The sequence below is a fragment of the Trachypithecus francoisi genome, unplaced genomic scaffold (genome assembly GCF_009764315.1).
Source record: "Trachypithecus francoisi isolate TF-2019V2 unplaced genomic scaffold, Tfra_2.0 Lachesis_group2, whole genome shotgun sequence".
In the NCBI taxonomy this organism is placed as follows: Eukaryota; Metazoa; Chordata; class Mammalia; order Primates; family Cercopithecidae; genus Trachypithecus; species Trachypithecus francoisi.
Genome location: NW_022681465.1, coordinates 164,193,037 through 164,209,856, shown reverse-complemented (window position 1 = coordinate 164,209,856; position 16,820 = coordinate 164,193,037). Strand labels below are relative to the sequence as shown.

Sequence of the window (16,820 nt, the reverse complement as noted above, 5' to 3'; positions counted from 1 at the left end):
TATATTGTGATCCAGCAATTCCACTCCTAGGTATATGCTCAAGATAAATGAGAACATATTTTCACCCAAAAACTTTAGACAGCTGTTCTTGGCGGCATTATTCATAATGGCCAAAAAGTAGAACCAGCCCAAATGTCCAACTGATTAATTAAAAAAAAAAAGTGGCATATCCATACTGTGGAATATTATCTGGCAATAAAAAGGAGTGAAGTACTGATACATGTTATAACGTGAATGAACCCTGAAAACATGCTAAGTGAAAGAAGCCACACATAAAGCCCACATATTGTGTGAGTCCCTTTATATGAAATGTCAGAATAGGCAAATTCATAGAGACAGAAAATGGTTGGTGATTGGCAGGGGCTGAAGGAAGGGGAAATTGAGGTATTTCTTTTTGGGGTGATAAAAATATTCCAAAGTTTATTGTAGTGATGCTGGGAATAAGAGTACAACTTTGTAGATACACTAAAAATGACTAACTTGTACACTAAATGATTAACTAGTGAATTGTGTGATATTTGAGTTATATCTCAATAAAGCTTAATAAAGTTTAAAAACAATTGCAAATTTGGGGTAATTTTAAATTTTTATGGGGTTGGTTCCATTTTCCGTAAGCCTGGAGGCATCCTTTTTCTAGTATAGTAAAATAATCATGGGTTGATAATAGTTATGAAACTGTGTGCTGTAAGGAAAATATTTAATGTCTTTTAGGATCGCTTGAAAAATGTATGAACTACTGTCATAAATGTTTAACATTAAACTTCATATTTGAATTCCTGGTTATCTTAAAATAACTCATTTTCCATGTATTTCACATAGCTGAAGTTATAACTGTCTATTAATGAAAACATGAGGATTAATTAAAAATTTAATTATTTTCTCACCATTACAAAGCCTAGTTAAAATAATTTTCAAAAAATATACTTAAGTTCATCATTGTCCTGAGAAAGAGGAGCAGAGCGGTTCTTGGCCGGGTCAGCAGAACTCCTGGCAACCCTTACCCGGGCGTTCCGGGGCACAGGCTGTGATTGTCCTGGGGTGGCGGAGACCTGCGCACCTGCCTTGCGTGCCAGGCAGCACCTTTTGGAGTCGCTGCGATCAGCTGGTGTGCCCCTGCCAAAGCCTCAGCTGCTTCTGTCCACCTCTTACACTTCTCCATTTATCCATGGATCATTTCGAGAGTCCATCTTGTAAATGTTTAGCGTTTTGCTGCTTTATTGCTTCTTTCTGGGGACAGTTCCAGCACTCACTGGGCGGAGAAAGGCAGCTGAGCCAAGAGAAGAGCGAAATATGGAGACCCGGGCTAAAAGCAGACGTCGTCCTTCCCACCCGCTATTTCTATATTCAGACAGTGGATACATCAGGGAATAACTTCACGTCTTCTCCAGGCGAAAAAGTCTTCCAGGTGAAAGTCTCAGCACCAGAGGAGCAATTCACTAGAGTTAGAGTCCAGGTTTTAGACCAAAAGGATGGGTCCTTCATAGTAAGATACAGAATGTGTGCAAGCTACAAAAATCTAAAGGTGGAAGTTAAATTCCAAGGTCAAAATGGGGCCAAATCCCCATGTATTTTAAAAGGGCCAGTTTGCCATGAGAATTGTGACTGTCCTTTGCAGAATAGTGCAGCCTGGCTATGGGGGATGAACTGCTCGCCCGGAAACCATTGCTTAGATTCAGAGATATCTGGCACATTTCCCTACTGTGGATCCAGAAAAGATTGCAGTAGAAATCCCAAAAAGATTTGGACAGAGGAAGAACCTGTGTCACTACACCTTAAAAGGTAACAAAGTTTGTATCAAGACTCACGGTGAACATGGAGGTTTTATTTATTTATTTTTTTTGAGACGGAGTCTCGCTCTGTCGCCCGGGCTGGAGTGCAGTGGCCGGATCTCAGCTCACTGCAAGCTCCACCTCCCGGGTTTACGCCATTCTCCTGCCTCAGCCTCCCGAGTAGCTGGGACTACAGGCGCCCGCCACCTCGCCCAGCTAGTTTTTTGTATTTTTTAGTAGAGACGGGGTTTCACAGTGTTAGCCAGGATGGTCTCGATCTCCTGATCTCGTGATCCGCCCGTCTCGGCCTCCCAAAGTGCTGGGATTACAGGCTTGAGCCACCGCGCCCTGCGAACATGGAGGTTTTAGAATTTTCATGGATGCCATACTACTTTCTTTGACTAGAAAGATGAAGATGCCAGATACGGAGTTCTTTGTTAATTTGGCAGACTGGCCTTTGCTTTGGAAAAAAAGAAATCCAGTTCAAACATCCATCCGATCTTTTCCTGATGTGGCTCCACAGATTCCAAGGATATCGTGATGCCCACCTAAGACTTAACTGACTCTGTTCTCGAAACCATGGGCTGGGTAAGTCTGGGTATGATGTCTGTACAAGCTAACATGGGTCCTCCCTGGGAAAAAACTCCACAGCTGTCTAGAGAGGGCAAGACAGTCACAAAGAGAGACTTGAGCTGGTTCAACTCCGTAGAAAACACCCGAAACTCATAGACACTGCTTTCACCAACTTTTTCTTCTTTAAACATGATGAAAGCCTGTGTGGTCCCATTGTGAAACACATTTCATTTTTTGATTTCTTCGAGCATAAGTATCAAATAAATATCGATGGCACCGTAGCAGCTTATCTATCACCTGCCATATTTACTAGTTAGTGACAGTGCTGTGGTGAAGCAAGACTCCATCTACTATGAACATTTTTACAATGAGCCGCAGCCCTAGAAACACTACATTCCAGTTAAGAGCAACCTGAGCAATCTGCTAGAAAAACTTAAATGGGCAAAAGATGATGATGAAAAGGCCAAAAAGATAGCAAAAGCCAGACAAGAATTTGCAAGAAATAATCTCATGGATGCTAACATAGTCTATTATTATTTCAAACTTTTCCAGGAATATCCCAATTTACAAGTGAGTGAGCCCCAAATCTGAAAGGGCATGAAAAGGGTAGAACCACAGACGGAGAACGACCTCTTCCCTTGCACTTGCCACAGGAAAAAGACCAAAGATGAACTCTGATATGCAGAATAACTTCTATTAAAATAATGGTGCTCTGAAGACTCTTCTTAACTAAAAAGAATTTTTTTTAAGTATTAACTCCATGGACAATATAAAATCTGCTGTGTGATTATTTGCAGTATGAAGATACGTTTCTACTTATTACTCAATATTCTCATGACTGTACTTTACATTTTTAGAATTTTATAATAAAACCACCTTTATTAAAATTATATATATACACACAATTATTGTATCTGGCTTTTAATTCTATTGCTTCAAAAATCAAAGAATTAACAGTAATTAACATGTAAATATGGAATCTAAGAGCCAATCTAGGTTGATAGTACTTTAATAAAGCATATAGCAATATTGCATTAAATGGAATTGAGTGAATCTATTTGGCTGACAGATGTTGGTTAACGGAAAAGAGAGTTTCGATTATCATGTAGATTTTGTACTGTGGTAGCACAGAACTTGCTGCATCTCATTTCTGTTAAAAATATATGTATATATATGGAGACAGAGAATTCACTAAAGGATTTGAAGTACTGAAAACATGTTTTAAAAATTTAGTTGGTTCTTCTGCATTTAAAGAACATCTGAAATATAGCCATATTATGTTCTCTGCTCTTTAGATGTGGGTAGAGGAAGAACCACAGGATGGTGTTAGAGAGTTAATTCTAAACCCAGAACATCTGTTTCCTAAACCATCTCCCCTTTCCTTTCATGACCTTTTTAAGGCTCGGTTACTGCTTTGAAAATGTGTCATATGTTGGGATAGAACAAACTCAAGAAGCGCTGAAAGAGAAAGAGAAGTTAGAGAACAAAGAATTATGGAATCAGATGTGAAACTAAACACCTAAAAAGGAAACACTAGTTGTCAAATTCATTGTGTTAACCAGTACATATCTGAATTCGACAAAAACTACAAGGGAAAGCAATGAAGAGCACTGAGTCACTGCAGACAAGGAATGAGTAAAGAGAGGAGCTGTGAAGGAATCTTGGTATCCATGGGATTCCTGCTGTCATGGACTGTAAAAAAAACCATATTCATTGGTGATGAAGAAGAGTTTTAAATTGTTAATGATGAAATTTCAGTTGTAGGACTGTTGGCAACTAGGTGATATGAATTTGTGGCTTGAGAGATGAGGTCTGAACTGCTACCCTGTAATTAGCAAACAGGAATCGTTGTTTCCTCCAGACACTATGAAAAGTGTAGCTAGAATTTGAAATTATTAAAATGGATTTACTGTCATGGGGAGACTTAAATTTTAAGAAATCTCAGTAATTAAGGTTTTCTTCTAGCTTACTGCTTTGTCCTTTCCTGGGGTAAAATATTTGGAAACGCTTGATTCTTGGAAATCTGTACTATGCCCTCTTAAATATGGTTAGATGTGTTTAGTTATGTTTGTGTTTATCAAGTGATTTTAAATTTTAAATGTTAAGCATAATCCATATTTGTTTTTATAACCAGGAACCGTTTGAGGATGGCTTTGCAAATGGGGAAGAAAGTACTCCAACCAGAGATGCTGTGGTCACATATACTGCGGAAAGTAAAGGAGTCGTGAAGTTTGGCTGGATCAAGGGTGTATTAGTATGTATATATAGACTTAATTTTGTAGTTACAGCATATCTGTTGGTTATAAAATCGTCATAATTTTCTTACCAGTTCTCAAGAGAACTCTTTTTTTCTCTTTGTTAACTGTCTTATCTGAGTGCTGTGGAAAACCAAATTAATAGCTTGTATCTCCTTTGCTTTTGGATATTAAATTCAGCAAAGGAGATATGCCATTTATTTTGCCAAATTATCCTTGATTCTATATAATGTGTTACTGATGGTATTAAATTATATTTCATTGCCTCTTGCGATTCTCGTGCACTGTCACTTTTCAGAAATTTAGTATGAAGACTATCAAATTGGGAGCATCAGAATCAAGAAGCCTGAGCAGGGAATAGAGCTGAAATATGTCTACTTCCTTTTATACTACCCCCATTATGTTTTGAGGAGAAGTATATAGAAGTTAACAAGCAAGAAAGGAATACAGGAGAAATACTTAAGTGTTGAATTCACTTTGCTGCATAGTTTTAGGTGGTTAAGGTTCAGATTTACTTCTGTTTTTCTGTGTTTGAATAGGCACTAACCATCTGACTAAAATAGGCTAGATTGCCTTCTCATTGGGACTTTGGAAGCACTTAATAGGGGTTGTATTGGAATTTCAGGGAGAAATAGAGGGGAAAAAAGATCACAGTGCTAGTAGTAATTTTACTGCCTAATCCATAAGGTGAATGTGAAGCTTCAGGTTACTGTATTGTTTGCTTATTCTTAGATTTTAGTGTTTTAGAAGACTGTGTTCTGTGTATGAACTTAGTAAATAAAAGTGAAAATAGAGGAAACTTTTACAAATAATTAAAATTTAAAACATGAACAATTGGCATTTTGTATTGACAAATATTATGTAATACTTAAATCTGCTGAAGAAATCATGAAGTGAGGATGTTATAAAAGAATAAGCAAAAGTTAAACTTGTATTGATAAAAGGGAATGTGCACTACTTTTTTAAAGGGCTGAATTTTTGAAATATTTCTCGTATCTTGTTGCTTCTGCTGCTTCACACAATTGTGATGAGTGCATTTATTTTCGTACACACTCTTATATGTTACACTGTGTTTATATTAGCTCAAAAGTAAGCTCTTATTAAGCTCTTTATAAAAAACTGTTAAAGAAAAGGGTGGAGTAGGAGTTAGATTTAAAACTATGCATGTCCTTCTACTTTGGCTGGTTTAATGCTTACTACATAATGTTTGATTATTCTTCCTCTGTGACATGGCCTCTTTTTCCCTCTTAGGTACGTTGTATGTTAAACATTTGGGGTGTGATGCTCTTCATTAGATTGTCATGGATTGTGGGTCAAGCTGGAATAGGTAAGTGAAGTTATATCCTGCTTGATTTAAGAATAAGCAAAATAACTGTGTCTGAGCTCTTAACCTCATAAAACTCAAGAAATTAGGGTCATTTTGAACTATGTTTTCCTGTATATCAGATTGTTGTCTTAATGTTCCTTTTTTTATAATTCTGATTTGGTTTTTCTAAAATGAGATCAAAATTGGGTAATTTATAACTTAAAATGTAAATTCAGCATTCTTAGACCAACCAGTTTTAGGTAACGACAGGCTTCAACAAGAGTGTAAGTATTCTCACGATCTTTTTTTTCTCCTTAAAGGTCTATCAGTCCTTGTAATAATGATGGCCACTGTTGTGACAACTATCACAGGATTGTCTACTTCAGCAATAGCAACTAATGGATTTGTAAGAGGAGGTAAATTGAATCTTTTTGTATCGTCATCATCAGATTACTCTTACTAAACAGAAATCTAAATTGTATTTTTAATTATTTTTTACTTTAACTGAAGCAACATATTAAGTCTATATAGACAAGAAAGTTGCTACTGAGCACTTCCAGACTAGTATATTTGAATGTAAAATTTTATATCAACTCATATATGTATGCTTTAAGTTATTCAGAGTGTCTCGTAGCAAGAATGGAGCATCTACTTTGGTCTCTTATCCACTGTGCTGCTTCTTAATTGCCTCCTCCAAGGCTTGCCCTTGGATCATTCAGCAACATGCTCCTGGCATTTATTCAACATTGTAATGGGGTAACCTCATTCCCCACCTCCATCCCCTATTGAGGGAAACTGAGGCAGTACTACCTTCCCCATGATCTAATAGCATTGTGTGAGCTATACCTGGTACTGTTAATTAATTAATTAATTAATTTGGAGATGGAGTCTCACTCTGTCACCCAGGCTGGAGTGCAGTGGCATGATCTTGGCTCAGTGCAACCTATGCCTCCCAGGTTTAAGTGATTCTTCTGCCTCAGCCTTCTGAGTAGCTAGGATTATAGACATGCACCACCACGCCCAGCTGAATTTTGTACTAGACAGGGTTTTGCCATGTTGGCCAGCCTGGGCTCGAACTCCTGACCTCAGGTGATTTGCCTGCCTTGACCTCCCAAAGTGCTGGGATTACAGATGTGAGCCACTGCACCTGGCCCTGGGACTTCAAATTCATACTTTCAAGTCTAGCTTTCTGTGGGCACTATGAGACCTCTCCTTAGAGTCTACAAGATCTGCCTTGTGAGATTTTTACCCTCCCTAGGAAGAGGACCTAAAAGAGTACAGGAGAATGGAATCAGGATCCCTGAAAACAAGAAGAAAAGAATTCCATTTTCCAAATCAAAATTCCTCAGTCAGAGTAAGAAGATCCCTGGAGAAAGGAGACAGAATGTCTGCCAGCACCTGTAAAGTCATGGTAGCAAATCAACTGAGAAAAGATCTGTTTCATCTGCCTCAACTGTTTTGAATATCCCTGTTTGACATTATATAACACAATTTCCATTTTACCTGCATCAAGTATTTGGGTGTGGGAGGAAAAGAGAGAGAGAACCAGATTGAGCTTTTGATTTTTCACCATCGTCTTTATATATTTTAGACACCAGAGGATCCAAATCACTAAGACCCTTGGAGGCTGGTATCTTGTATCAATATGATTATGACTATGCCGAGCATGCATCACTGTTGACTGAAGTTTTCTGCTTCTGTTAGCCTGGATTGAGCTATGTTGGGATATACGATGCGGATATGTTCAGCAGAGTTAGTCAGATAGTACTGAGAGATACTTTTTGGCTTCTCGTGAACTGGGTACTCCATGTGTCATTTCTCTCTGCCACAACTGGGGAATGAAAGTGGGGAGAGAAATGGACTGGGCTGTTACGTATTTGTAGGGGATCAACAAATCATCAGATAATTTATCCTTTTCCTCAGACCTTAGAATCTAGGCTGTGAGCCTCAAAAGGAATGGGGCATGAAGCCACTGGCAACATTAACTTCACACTTTTCCCCCATTTGAATCAGACTTTTGGAAGGTAGAGATTTTGCAAGATTGTGACCAAAAAGCCATTTCATTTTTCAATACCATTGGTAGTTTACATATCTATCTATCTATCTATCTATCTATCTATCTATCTATCTATCTATGTATATCTCTCTTTACAAATACATTTCCCTCATAGACTTCATGTACAGTCTTCTGTCCTGGAGTGCCAGGGAAAGTATGAGAATGTGGAACCCACACAGATCTGTCCCAAAAAATGACTCTATATTGTAATTTTACATGAGTTTCCTGAAAAATCTGTTCACAAAGGAAGAACCTAGAAGGTAAAAACCACTTGAAATTCTGTTATGAGGTGTTCATACAATCGAGAACGTGATACATTTGCTGAAATAATGAAACCCATAGAAGATAAGAGAGAAAGTTATTAATTTAAAGAATGACCAAATACTATAAAGCTTTCTTAGAAGGTATTCATTTTTCACTTAGTGACTTTGGACATCTGGATGGCCTTTATAGAATATATATGAGCTGCATCGTCTGCAATGAGTGTTCTCTAGAGATTCTTTATTCACTTCAAGCCCCTTCTGTCTCCTGTATCTGACTCAGATTTGGAAACCCCTAACATGATTTATTTTGCTATCCTGAAAAAAGTATTTTCCACATGGGAGAAAGTAGATGCAAACATAAAACGGAGATCACATTATACCTGTATTCAGGATTCTAAATTGAAAGTATTAGTCTTAAAATGTATCCTGAAAGTACATATTTTTTAGCTTTTTCCATTAAAGTGACCTATAGTAAATGACCAACTCAGCGGCAATAAGCAATTCTTGTGCCCATGTTGTGTATTTCCACTCAAAAGAACCAGCGGACTTCAGAGAAAAGATTGATTCCTTATCTGGTTAGGAAATGAGCTTAGACAACTTTTCAGATCCAAAAGTATTGAACACTATTAGTTTCATGTCAAAAGGACCTAAGAGTCAACTTAAAGGAGCTAACACTGGCTAAAGTTTGGATAATTTGAAAAACAATGATGATGATAACTGACTTGGATGAAAATATATGAAAATATGGATGTAAATCCATAAGTTCACAGTGGAACAAACCAAAAAATCTCACTTTTCACCTTTGAAACATACTAGAGAACCATCTTATGAAAATTGATAAATAAATAGTGTTTAATCAAACTCCTGAAAGTTTTCTTTCCTGAACTCAAGGTAACCAAGAAGTCGATGAGATTCGTTCTTCAGATAATTACTCTACATAATGAGTGAAGGAGGAAAGAGAATTAGAATATTCCAACTTTGTATGGATCAAACACTTAAGTCTAAGACCTGAAACCATAGAAATTCTAGAAGATAACATTGGAAAAGCTCTTCTAGGCATTGGCTTAGGCAAAGAATTCATGACCAAAAACCCAAAAGCAAATTTAACAAAAACAAAAATAAATGGGACCTAATTAAACTAAAAAGCTTCTGCACAGCAAAAGAAATAATCAGCAGAGTAAACAGACAACTCACAGAGTAGGAGAAAATATTTGCCAACTACTCATTGACAAAGGACTAATATCCAAAATCTACAAGGAACTCAAATCAGCAGGAAAAAATCAATCCCATCAAAAAATGGGCAAAGGACATGAATAGACGATTCTTAAAACAAGATATACATATGACCAACAAATATGAAAAAATGCTGAACATCACTAATTATCAGAGAAATGCAAATTAGAACCACAATGAGATACCACCTTACTCCCGCAGGAATGACCATAATTTAAAAAAATAAATGAAAATAACAGATGTTGGTGTGAATGTTGTGACAAGGGAACACTTTTACACTGTTGGTAGAAATGTAAGCTAATATAACCACTATGGAAAACAGTATGGAGATTCCTTAACTAAAAGTAGAACTCCCATTTAATCCAGCAGTCTTCCTGCTGGGTATCTACCCAAACAAAGGAAAATAAGTCATTATATGAAAAAGACACTTGCGCACACATGTTTATAGCAGTAGAATTCGCAATTACAAAAATATGGAACCATCCTAAATGCCCATCAACCAGTGAGTGGATAAAGAAAATGTGGTGTATATATACACCATGGAATACTATTCAGCCATCAAAAGGAATGAAATAATGGCATTTGTGGCAACCTGGATGGAGTTGGAGACCAACATTCTAAGTGAAGTAACTCAGGAATGGAAAACCAAATCTCATATATTCTTACTTATAAGTGGGAGGTAAGCTATGAGGATGCAAAGGCATAAGAATGATAGAATAGACTTTGGGGATGCGGGTGGAAGGGTGGGAGGTGGGTGAGGGATAAAAGACCACACAACCACACATTCGGTATAGTGTATGCTGCTTGGGTGATGGGTGCACGAAAATCTCAGAAATCACCATTAAGTAACATCCATGTAACCAATAACCACCTGTTCCCCAAAAACTATTGAAGTAAATTTTTTTTTTAAATTCCAACTTCTGTAAAGCTTTTTACTTGATAAGAATACCTGTGAAGTGTTGTTTCCCAGCAAATTAAATCTGAATCACATTATGCCAGTATCTCCAGAAAGCATTTTATAGAATATGCAGGAATATGCAGGGGAGAAAGGAACTTCTTTTTTTTTGGAGACGGAGTCTCGCTCTGTCGCCCAGGCTGGAGCACAGTGGCCGGATCTCAGCTCACTGCAAGCTCCGCCTCCCGGGTTTACGCCATTCTCCTGCCTCAGCCTCCCGAGTAGCTGGGACTACAGGCGCCCGCCACCTCGCCCGGCTAGTTTTTTGTATTTTTTTTTTTTTTAGTAGAGACGGGGTTTCACTGTGTTAGCCAGGATGGTCTCCATCTCCTGCCCTCGTGATCCGCCCGTCTCGGCCTCCCAAAGTGCTGGGATTATAGGCTTGAGCCACCGCGCCCGGCCGAAAGGAACTTCTTAAATGACAGCATAGGGTGATGACAAAAAATTCCAGACTGGGAATCTCTATGGAGCCAAGGAATCCTTATTCAAGGCTCAAAAAAAGATGGAGAGGGGAGTTAATAGTTTAAAACAAACTTGAGATTCAATGTATAGTTATGAGTTTTGTTTGCCATTTTAGCTATAAACTATAAACTACACTTCTTGGTGGTAGCAAGAATCGCTGAGTTGGATTTCCTACAGCTCAACTGCTGAGGACTTGATTTTGACGGCCTACCTTGTAAGGGCTTCTTGGAGAGGACGGTAATAGAGCTAGAATTACCCAGAGGATTGGTGTCTTAAAAGGAAACGGAGAAATGCTGTGGGAAAAGTGATGTCTGGTGAACCCATCTGAACTTTTTGTAGACTGAAAGTTGACTATTAAGGGAATTAATAAGGAAATAAATTTTCTTAAAATACTATTCAAGGGTTGGGGAACATTGTGGTTACTGTTTAGTAATTTTCATTCAAAGAGCCCCATTTTAAACTTGATGCATAGTTTTAAAAAATTAATGTTAACTAATTTGAGATAATGCCTGTTTATCTTGATTCTTAACTGAATTATAACATGTATTTATGTTTTATTAATTGAATAATGTTTTATTCTCATCTCAAAAATTACATGTTTGCAACTTTGCAGAAGTGTGTGAATTCAGTGAACTTTCCCTAGTGTTGTGTACTTATTGCCATAGGGGAGATTTAATATTACTAATTAATTTTAACATTGGCTTTAACAGCACATTTTAGAGATTAAACAGATAATCTAGGAAAGTTGTACTTTGTTATTAACTTGTCAACAAATGTAATAATGTCCAACTTTGAAGTCTCATGTAATGGAAACATGCAAGGTTTCTGAAAAAGTCAAAATGTAGAAAATAAAAGATGCTTAGTTTCAGGCCTAGTTCAGTTTTAGTAGTGATTTGGGATACTGTTTTTTATTTTTTTATTTTTTTGGAGTCAGAGTCTTGTCCTGTCACCCATGGAGTGCAGTGGCGTGATCTTGGCTCACTGCAAGCTCTGCTTCCCAGGTTCACGCCATTCTCCTGCCTCAGCCTCCTGAGTAGCTGGGACTACAGGTGTCTGCCACCGCGCCTGGCTAACTTTTTGTATTTTTAGTAGAGACGGGGTTTCATTGTGTTAGCCAGGATGGTCTCGATCTCCTGACCTCGTGATCCACCCACCTCAGCCTCCCAAAGTGCTGGGATTACAGGCGTGAGCCACCTCGCCCAGCCAATTTGGGGTATTTAAAGCTACTGGAAGCAGGTTAGAGAATCATCACTTAAGTTGCCTGCCTTCCACAGGGTAAGAATAGCAGTGCCAAGGAACTGATGGAGTTTATTTCTGTCATAGTCCCTGCCTGCAAGACACATTAATGCTTTTCAGATTATTGCAGGCTACAGGGATTTTAGAGCCCTTTCCTGTTCTACGAATCATGGCAGTGTTCTTGAGAGCTTGGATTTTATAGAATTTTCATGGATCTTTGCAACCGGTTTTGCAACTTGAATGGTGCTGGCCAGCAGCCACCTTGACTCAGATCTGCATTTCCTAGATTACACAGAGTTGTCCCTTCTTTAATTAATCCGTGAATTTAGACTCATTCACAGAATAGAGGGCAACTGCAGGCAGCCTTTCATAAGATGAAGACTATAAATTCTTGGTTTTAATTCATACTGTATTATAGGAACTGAGCAATAGAAAGGAAAGGTTCCTCAATCACTTTTTGTTTGGGGGCATTTAGTTGACTTAGTTAAAAGCAGAGGTCAGTACCTTTTCAGATAAAAGGCTTGGTTACATAAAACTTCAGATAGGTAGTTCTGAAGTTTCCAAAATCTAAAATCAACATAAACTTGCCTATTACGTGATGAAGTTTTGTGTTACTTGTAGTTTAGTCAATCAACAGACAATTGTCGAGCATTTTGTGACAGACACTGGGTTTTTAACAGTGAAAGACAAGATGCTGTGTTCTTATGTTCTTGGAGAGCTTATGTTCAGATAATAATAGTAGCTATTATTTTTTTGAGACCTAACTGCTAGGCATGATGCCATGGTGTTGACATACATTATCTTATGTAATGCAACATTGTGGTTAGTCACATTTAACATTTACATGGATAGTGAGAACAAAAACTCAATTATATTCATTTTTTAACAAAATTAATTTTCATGCCATTCTGCTGCTGAATTTTTAAAATGTCTACATAAGTCACAATTACTTTTATGTACTCATTTCTGTTTTACTTTTCTCTGAAATAATTGAATACTTCCTCATTTTTGTAAATAGATAAAGCCGAAAACATTGGAAATAAGGAAAAACTTTTTCCACATACTGTGACAGAAAGTGCTTTCTGTATTTGAAAAATCAGGTTATCATAGATCATCAAATTTTTTTTGTTTTATCCATTGTATAACTATTAGTTCCTACAATTATCAAGCAAGGAGTTCTAAGTTAGAATTCAGCTCCATAGTTACTTTTTTAAATAGCGAATTTCTTTGAAATTGTAACTTTTCAGATCAATGAAGTGTTGGAAGCAGCTGTATAATACAACAACACAGTTGTGTTATGAGGTTTATTAGATTTAACATAACATTATGTTTTCAGTTCAGTAAAACACTATTTGCATACTATGAATAGCTCAGATATGAATCTGCCAAGTAATGGAATTTTCAGGATGGGTTTTTTCTTTACTCATTGGTGATCTTTCAGTTTTGCCAGTTTATGCAGTTTATTATTATTAATACTTCAGCTTGGTTCCAAAATTGTTTGCTGCAGAATTAGGGTTATATGTCTTTGCCTCTTGTATCTTAAAATTTAATTGAATTATTCTGGTGATCATTTACAATAGGTAACACCTAATCCTGGTTGGAAGATGCCTTGTTTGTCACTTTGCCTTTCCCTGTTTGATAAAATAATGGCAACAAAATAGAGAAAATTTGCCAAACATTAATAGGCAAGGTCTTTATTTTTTATTTGTAAACCAGGGTACTAGAATGTATTTCGTTGTTGTCACCCTTTGATTCTTTCCTGACTACACCAAGAAAACTTTATTTTCACAAAATTTTCACTTTCTATTCCAACCAACAGTGAGTTTCACTTGTTCCATATCTGTATCATCACCAACAGTTGGTATTGTCCTTTTTATTTTTCATTCTTGTATGTGCGTAGTGGTATCTTATGATGGTTTTCATTTGTACTTCCTTGATGGCTGAAGATGTTGGGCGTCTTCTGAAGCGCTGTAAGTGTAATTCTGTAGCCCATATTTTGAAGTGTTATTTATTATATTGGGAGTTCTTACTATTGAGATTTGAGACGCTCTAGATACAAGTACTTTACCAGATAAATTATTTGTCGTTATTTTCTCTGAGTATATGGCTTGTTTCATTCCTTCAATGGCATCATTAGAAGAGCAGCTCATAGTTTTAGCTATGTCCAGTTCATCACTTTTTCCTTTTTAGATTATGCTTTTGGAGTGGTATCTAAGAAACCTTTCCCTAGCCCAGGGTCCCAAAGATTTTCTTCTGTGTTTTCTTCTAGAGGTTTTACAGCTTTAGGTTTTCAGCTAGATGTATTACCATTTGTAGCTAGCTTTTGTATATTTTGTGAAATGTGAATCAAGATTCATATGGATATCCAGTTATTCCAGCACCATTTGTTAAGATGATCTCTTTTCTGTTTACTTACCTTTGTGCTTTTCTCAGAAATTAATTGACCCTATAGTGTGGGTCTATTTCTAGTCTCTGTGCCATTCCATTCATCTTTGCAAAAACCCTTGTGACTCTTACACCATTCATGAAGTTCTGCACTTTAGGTAATAGCAATACGACTAGGATCTGTTTCTTGTTTACACACTTCTGACTCCAAATGTGTGGGTTTTCCCCACACAAACCAATTCCCCAACTCTCTGGACACTAATTGGGTATCTAACAATTCGATTCAAGTTTGACACTAATTGCCCAGAGTTGATGCAGACCCTATAAGTTAAGAGCTCCATCTCACAAAACTACTCCCATTTCAGATGCCAGTTACAACTCCAGGCCTCCTGTACCTCTGACCAACTGGCTATATATTGGGGGTTTCCACAGCCCCTTCCTCAGGTTTGATGATTTGCTAAAACGGCTCCTAGAACTTAAGAAAACAGCTTACTATCATCAGTTTATAATAAAGACTACAACACAGAAAGAGCCAAATAAAAGAATTGCATAAAGCATGGTATGGGAGAAGGGATGCAGAGCTTCCATGACCTCTCCAAGTGCCACCCTCCTGGCACCTCTGTGTTCACCAGCCTGAGTTCTCTAAACCCCTTTGTTTATAGAGTTTTCCATTATATAGCCACGATTGATTAAATCATTGGCCATTAATGATTAGCTCAGTTTCTTTTTTTATTTATTTATTTATTTATTTATTTATTTTTTTATTATACTTTAAGTTCTAGGGTACATGTACATAACGTTTATATCATGTATAACTCCCCAATGCAATCCCTCCCTCCTCCCCCCTCCCCCTGATAGGCCCCAGTGTGTGATGTTCCCCTTCCCGAGTCCAAGTGATCTCATTGTTCAGTTCCCACCTATGAGTGAGAACATGTGGTGTTTGGTTTTCTGTTCTTGTGATAGTTTGCTAAGAATGATGGTTTCCAGCTGCATCCATGTCCCTACAAAGGACGCAAACTCATCCTTTTTTATGGCTGCATAGTATTCCATGGTGTATATGTGCCACATTTTCTTAATCCAGTCTGTCACAGATGGACATTTGGGTTGATTCCAAGTCTTTGCTATTGTGAATAGTGCCGCAATAAACATACGTGTGCATGTGTCTTTGTAGTAGAGTAATTTATAATCCTTTGGGTATATACCCAGTAGTGGGATGGCTGGGTCATATGGTACATCTAGTTCTAGATCCTTGAGGAATTGCCATACTGTTTTCCATAATGGTTGAACTAGTTTACAATCCCACCAACAGTGTAAAAGTGTTCCTATTTCTCCACATCCTCTCCAACATCTGTTGTTTCCTGACTTCTTAATGATTGCCATTCTAACTGGTGTGAGATGGTATCTCATTGTGGTTTTGATTTGCATTTCTCTTGGGGAAAGGATATGAACAGACATTTCTCAAAAGAAGACATCCATACAGCCAACAGACACATGAAATGATTAGCTCAGTTTCTAGTCCCTCTCCCTTCTCTTCTCCCCCTGAGGTGTGAGGGGTGGGAGCTGGGGTGGTTAATGGGGTTATTGAAAGTACTAACCCTCTAATCACATAGTTGTTTTTCTAGCAGCTAGCTATTAGCATAAACTCAGGTTTGAAGGGGCTTATTTTAAATAACAAAAGATGCTTCCCTCACCTTATCAGTAAATTCCAAGGGTTTTATAAGCTCTGTTGCAGTAACCTTGAATGAAGACCAAATACATATCTCTTCTTATATCACAACATCACAGCAAGGAAAATAATTTCAGTATTTTGCCGGAGTTTAAAATGGAATTGTGATCGGGCTTTATTTTTTCCAAAGGTTTTTAAATTACTTAACTCTTAAAACGATAATAAGAGATAGGTGAGGCAATCGTTTTAGTTTTGATTATAGTTATGGAACTAAATAACAGATTGCTTTAGTCTTCTCACAGCTTTACTCTTCACCTATGGCTTAAAGTCACAGACCTTTCTGAATCTCAGCCTTACTGTGTGTGAAATTAGAAGTTTAATACGAGGATTCTATGAGGCTACACATAGGGACCACAGTGGAAGTGTAGGGAGAGGGTGGTAGGTGGCGAGGAGGAGTTTGGGTCATTTCCTTGATGTTCAGGGATGAGGAGCATCTTTTTATGTATTTATTGGCCACTTGTACTGTCTTCTTTTGGGATGTAGTCACATCTTTAGCCAATTTAAAAATTGGGTTGTCCTTTTGTTACTGATTTGTAGATTTTTCTGTATATCTAGATATGTTATTAGATTTGACATATATTGTGTGTATTCGTTCTCAATC

At 37.5% G+C, this 16,820-nt stretch overlaps 1 protein-coding gene and 1 pseudogene across 2 annotated transcripts in view; both read left to right on the top strand.

Annotated features, from left to right (window-relative positions):
- The window catches only part of SLC12A2 (solute carrier family 12 member 2), a 105,707-nt gene that overhangs the window by 24,718 nt on the left and 64,169 nt on the right, over nt 1-16,820 (top strand). For both annotated transcript variants that reach the window (XM_033181364.1, XM_033181365.1), the window contains exons 2-4: nt 4,477-4,596; nt 5,849-5,924; nt 6,224-6,319. In XM_033181364.1, the coding sequence (XP_033037255.1) occupies nt 4,477-4,596; nt 5,849-5,924; nt 6,224-6,319 (292 nt within the window). The remainder of the gene's footprint in view (nt 1-4,476; nt 4,597-5,848; nt 5,925-6,223; nt 6,320-16,820) is intronic.
- Nucleotides 1,060-3,071, top strand: LOC117065927 (annotated as a pseudogene).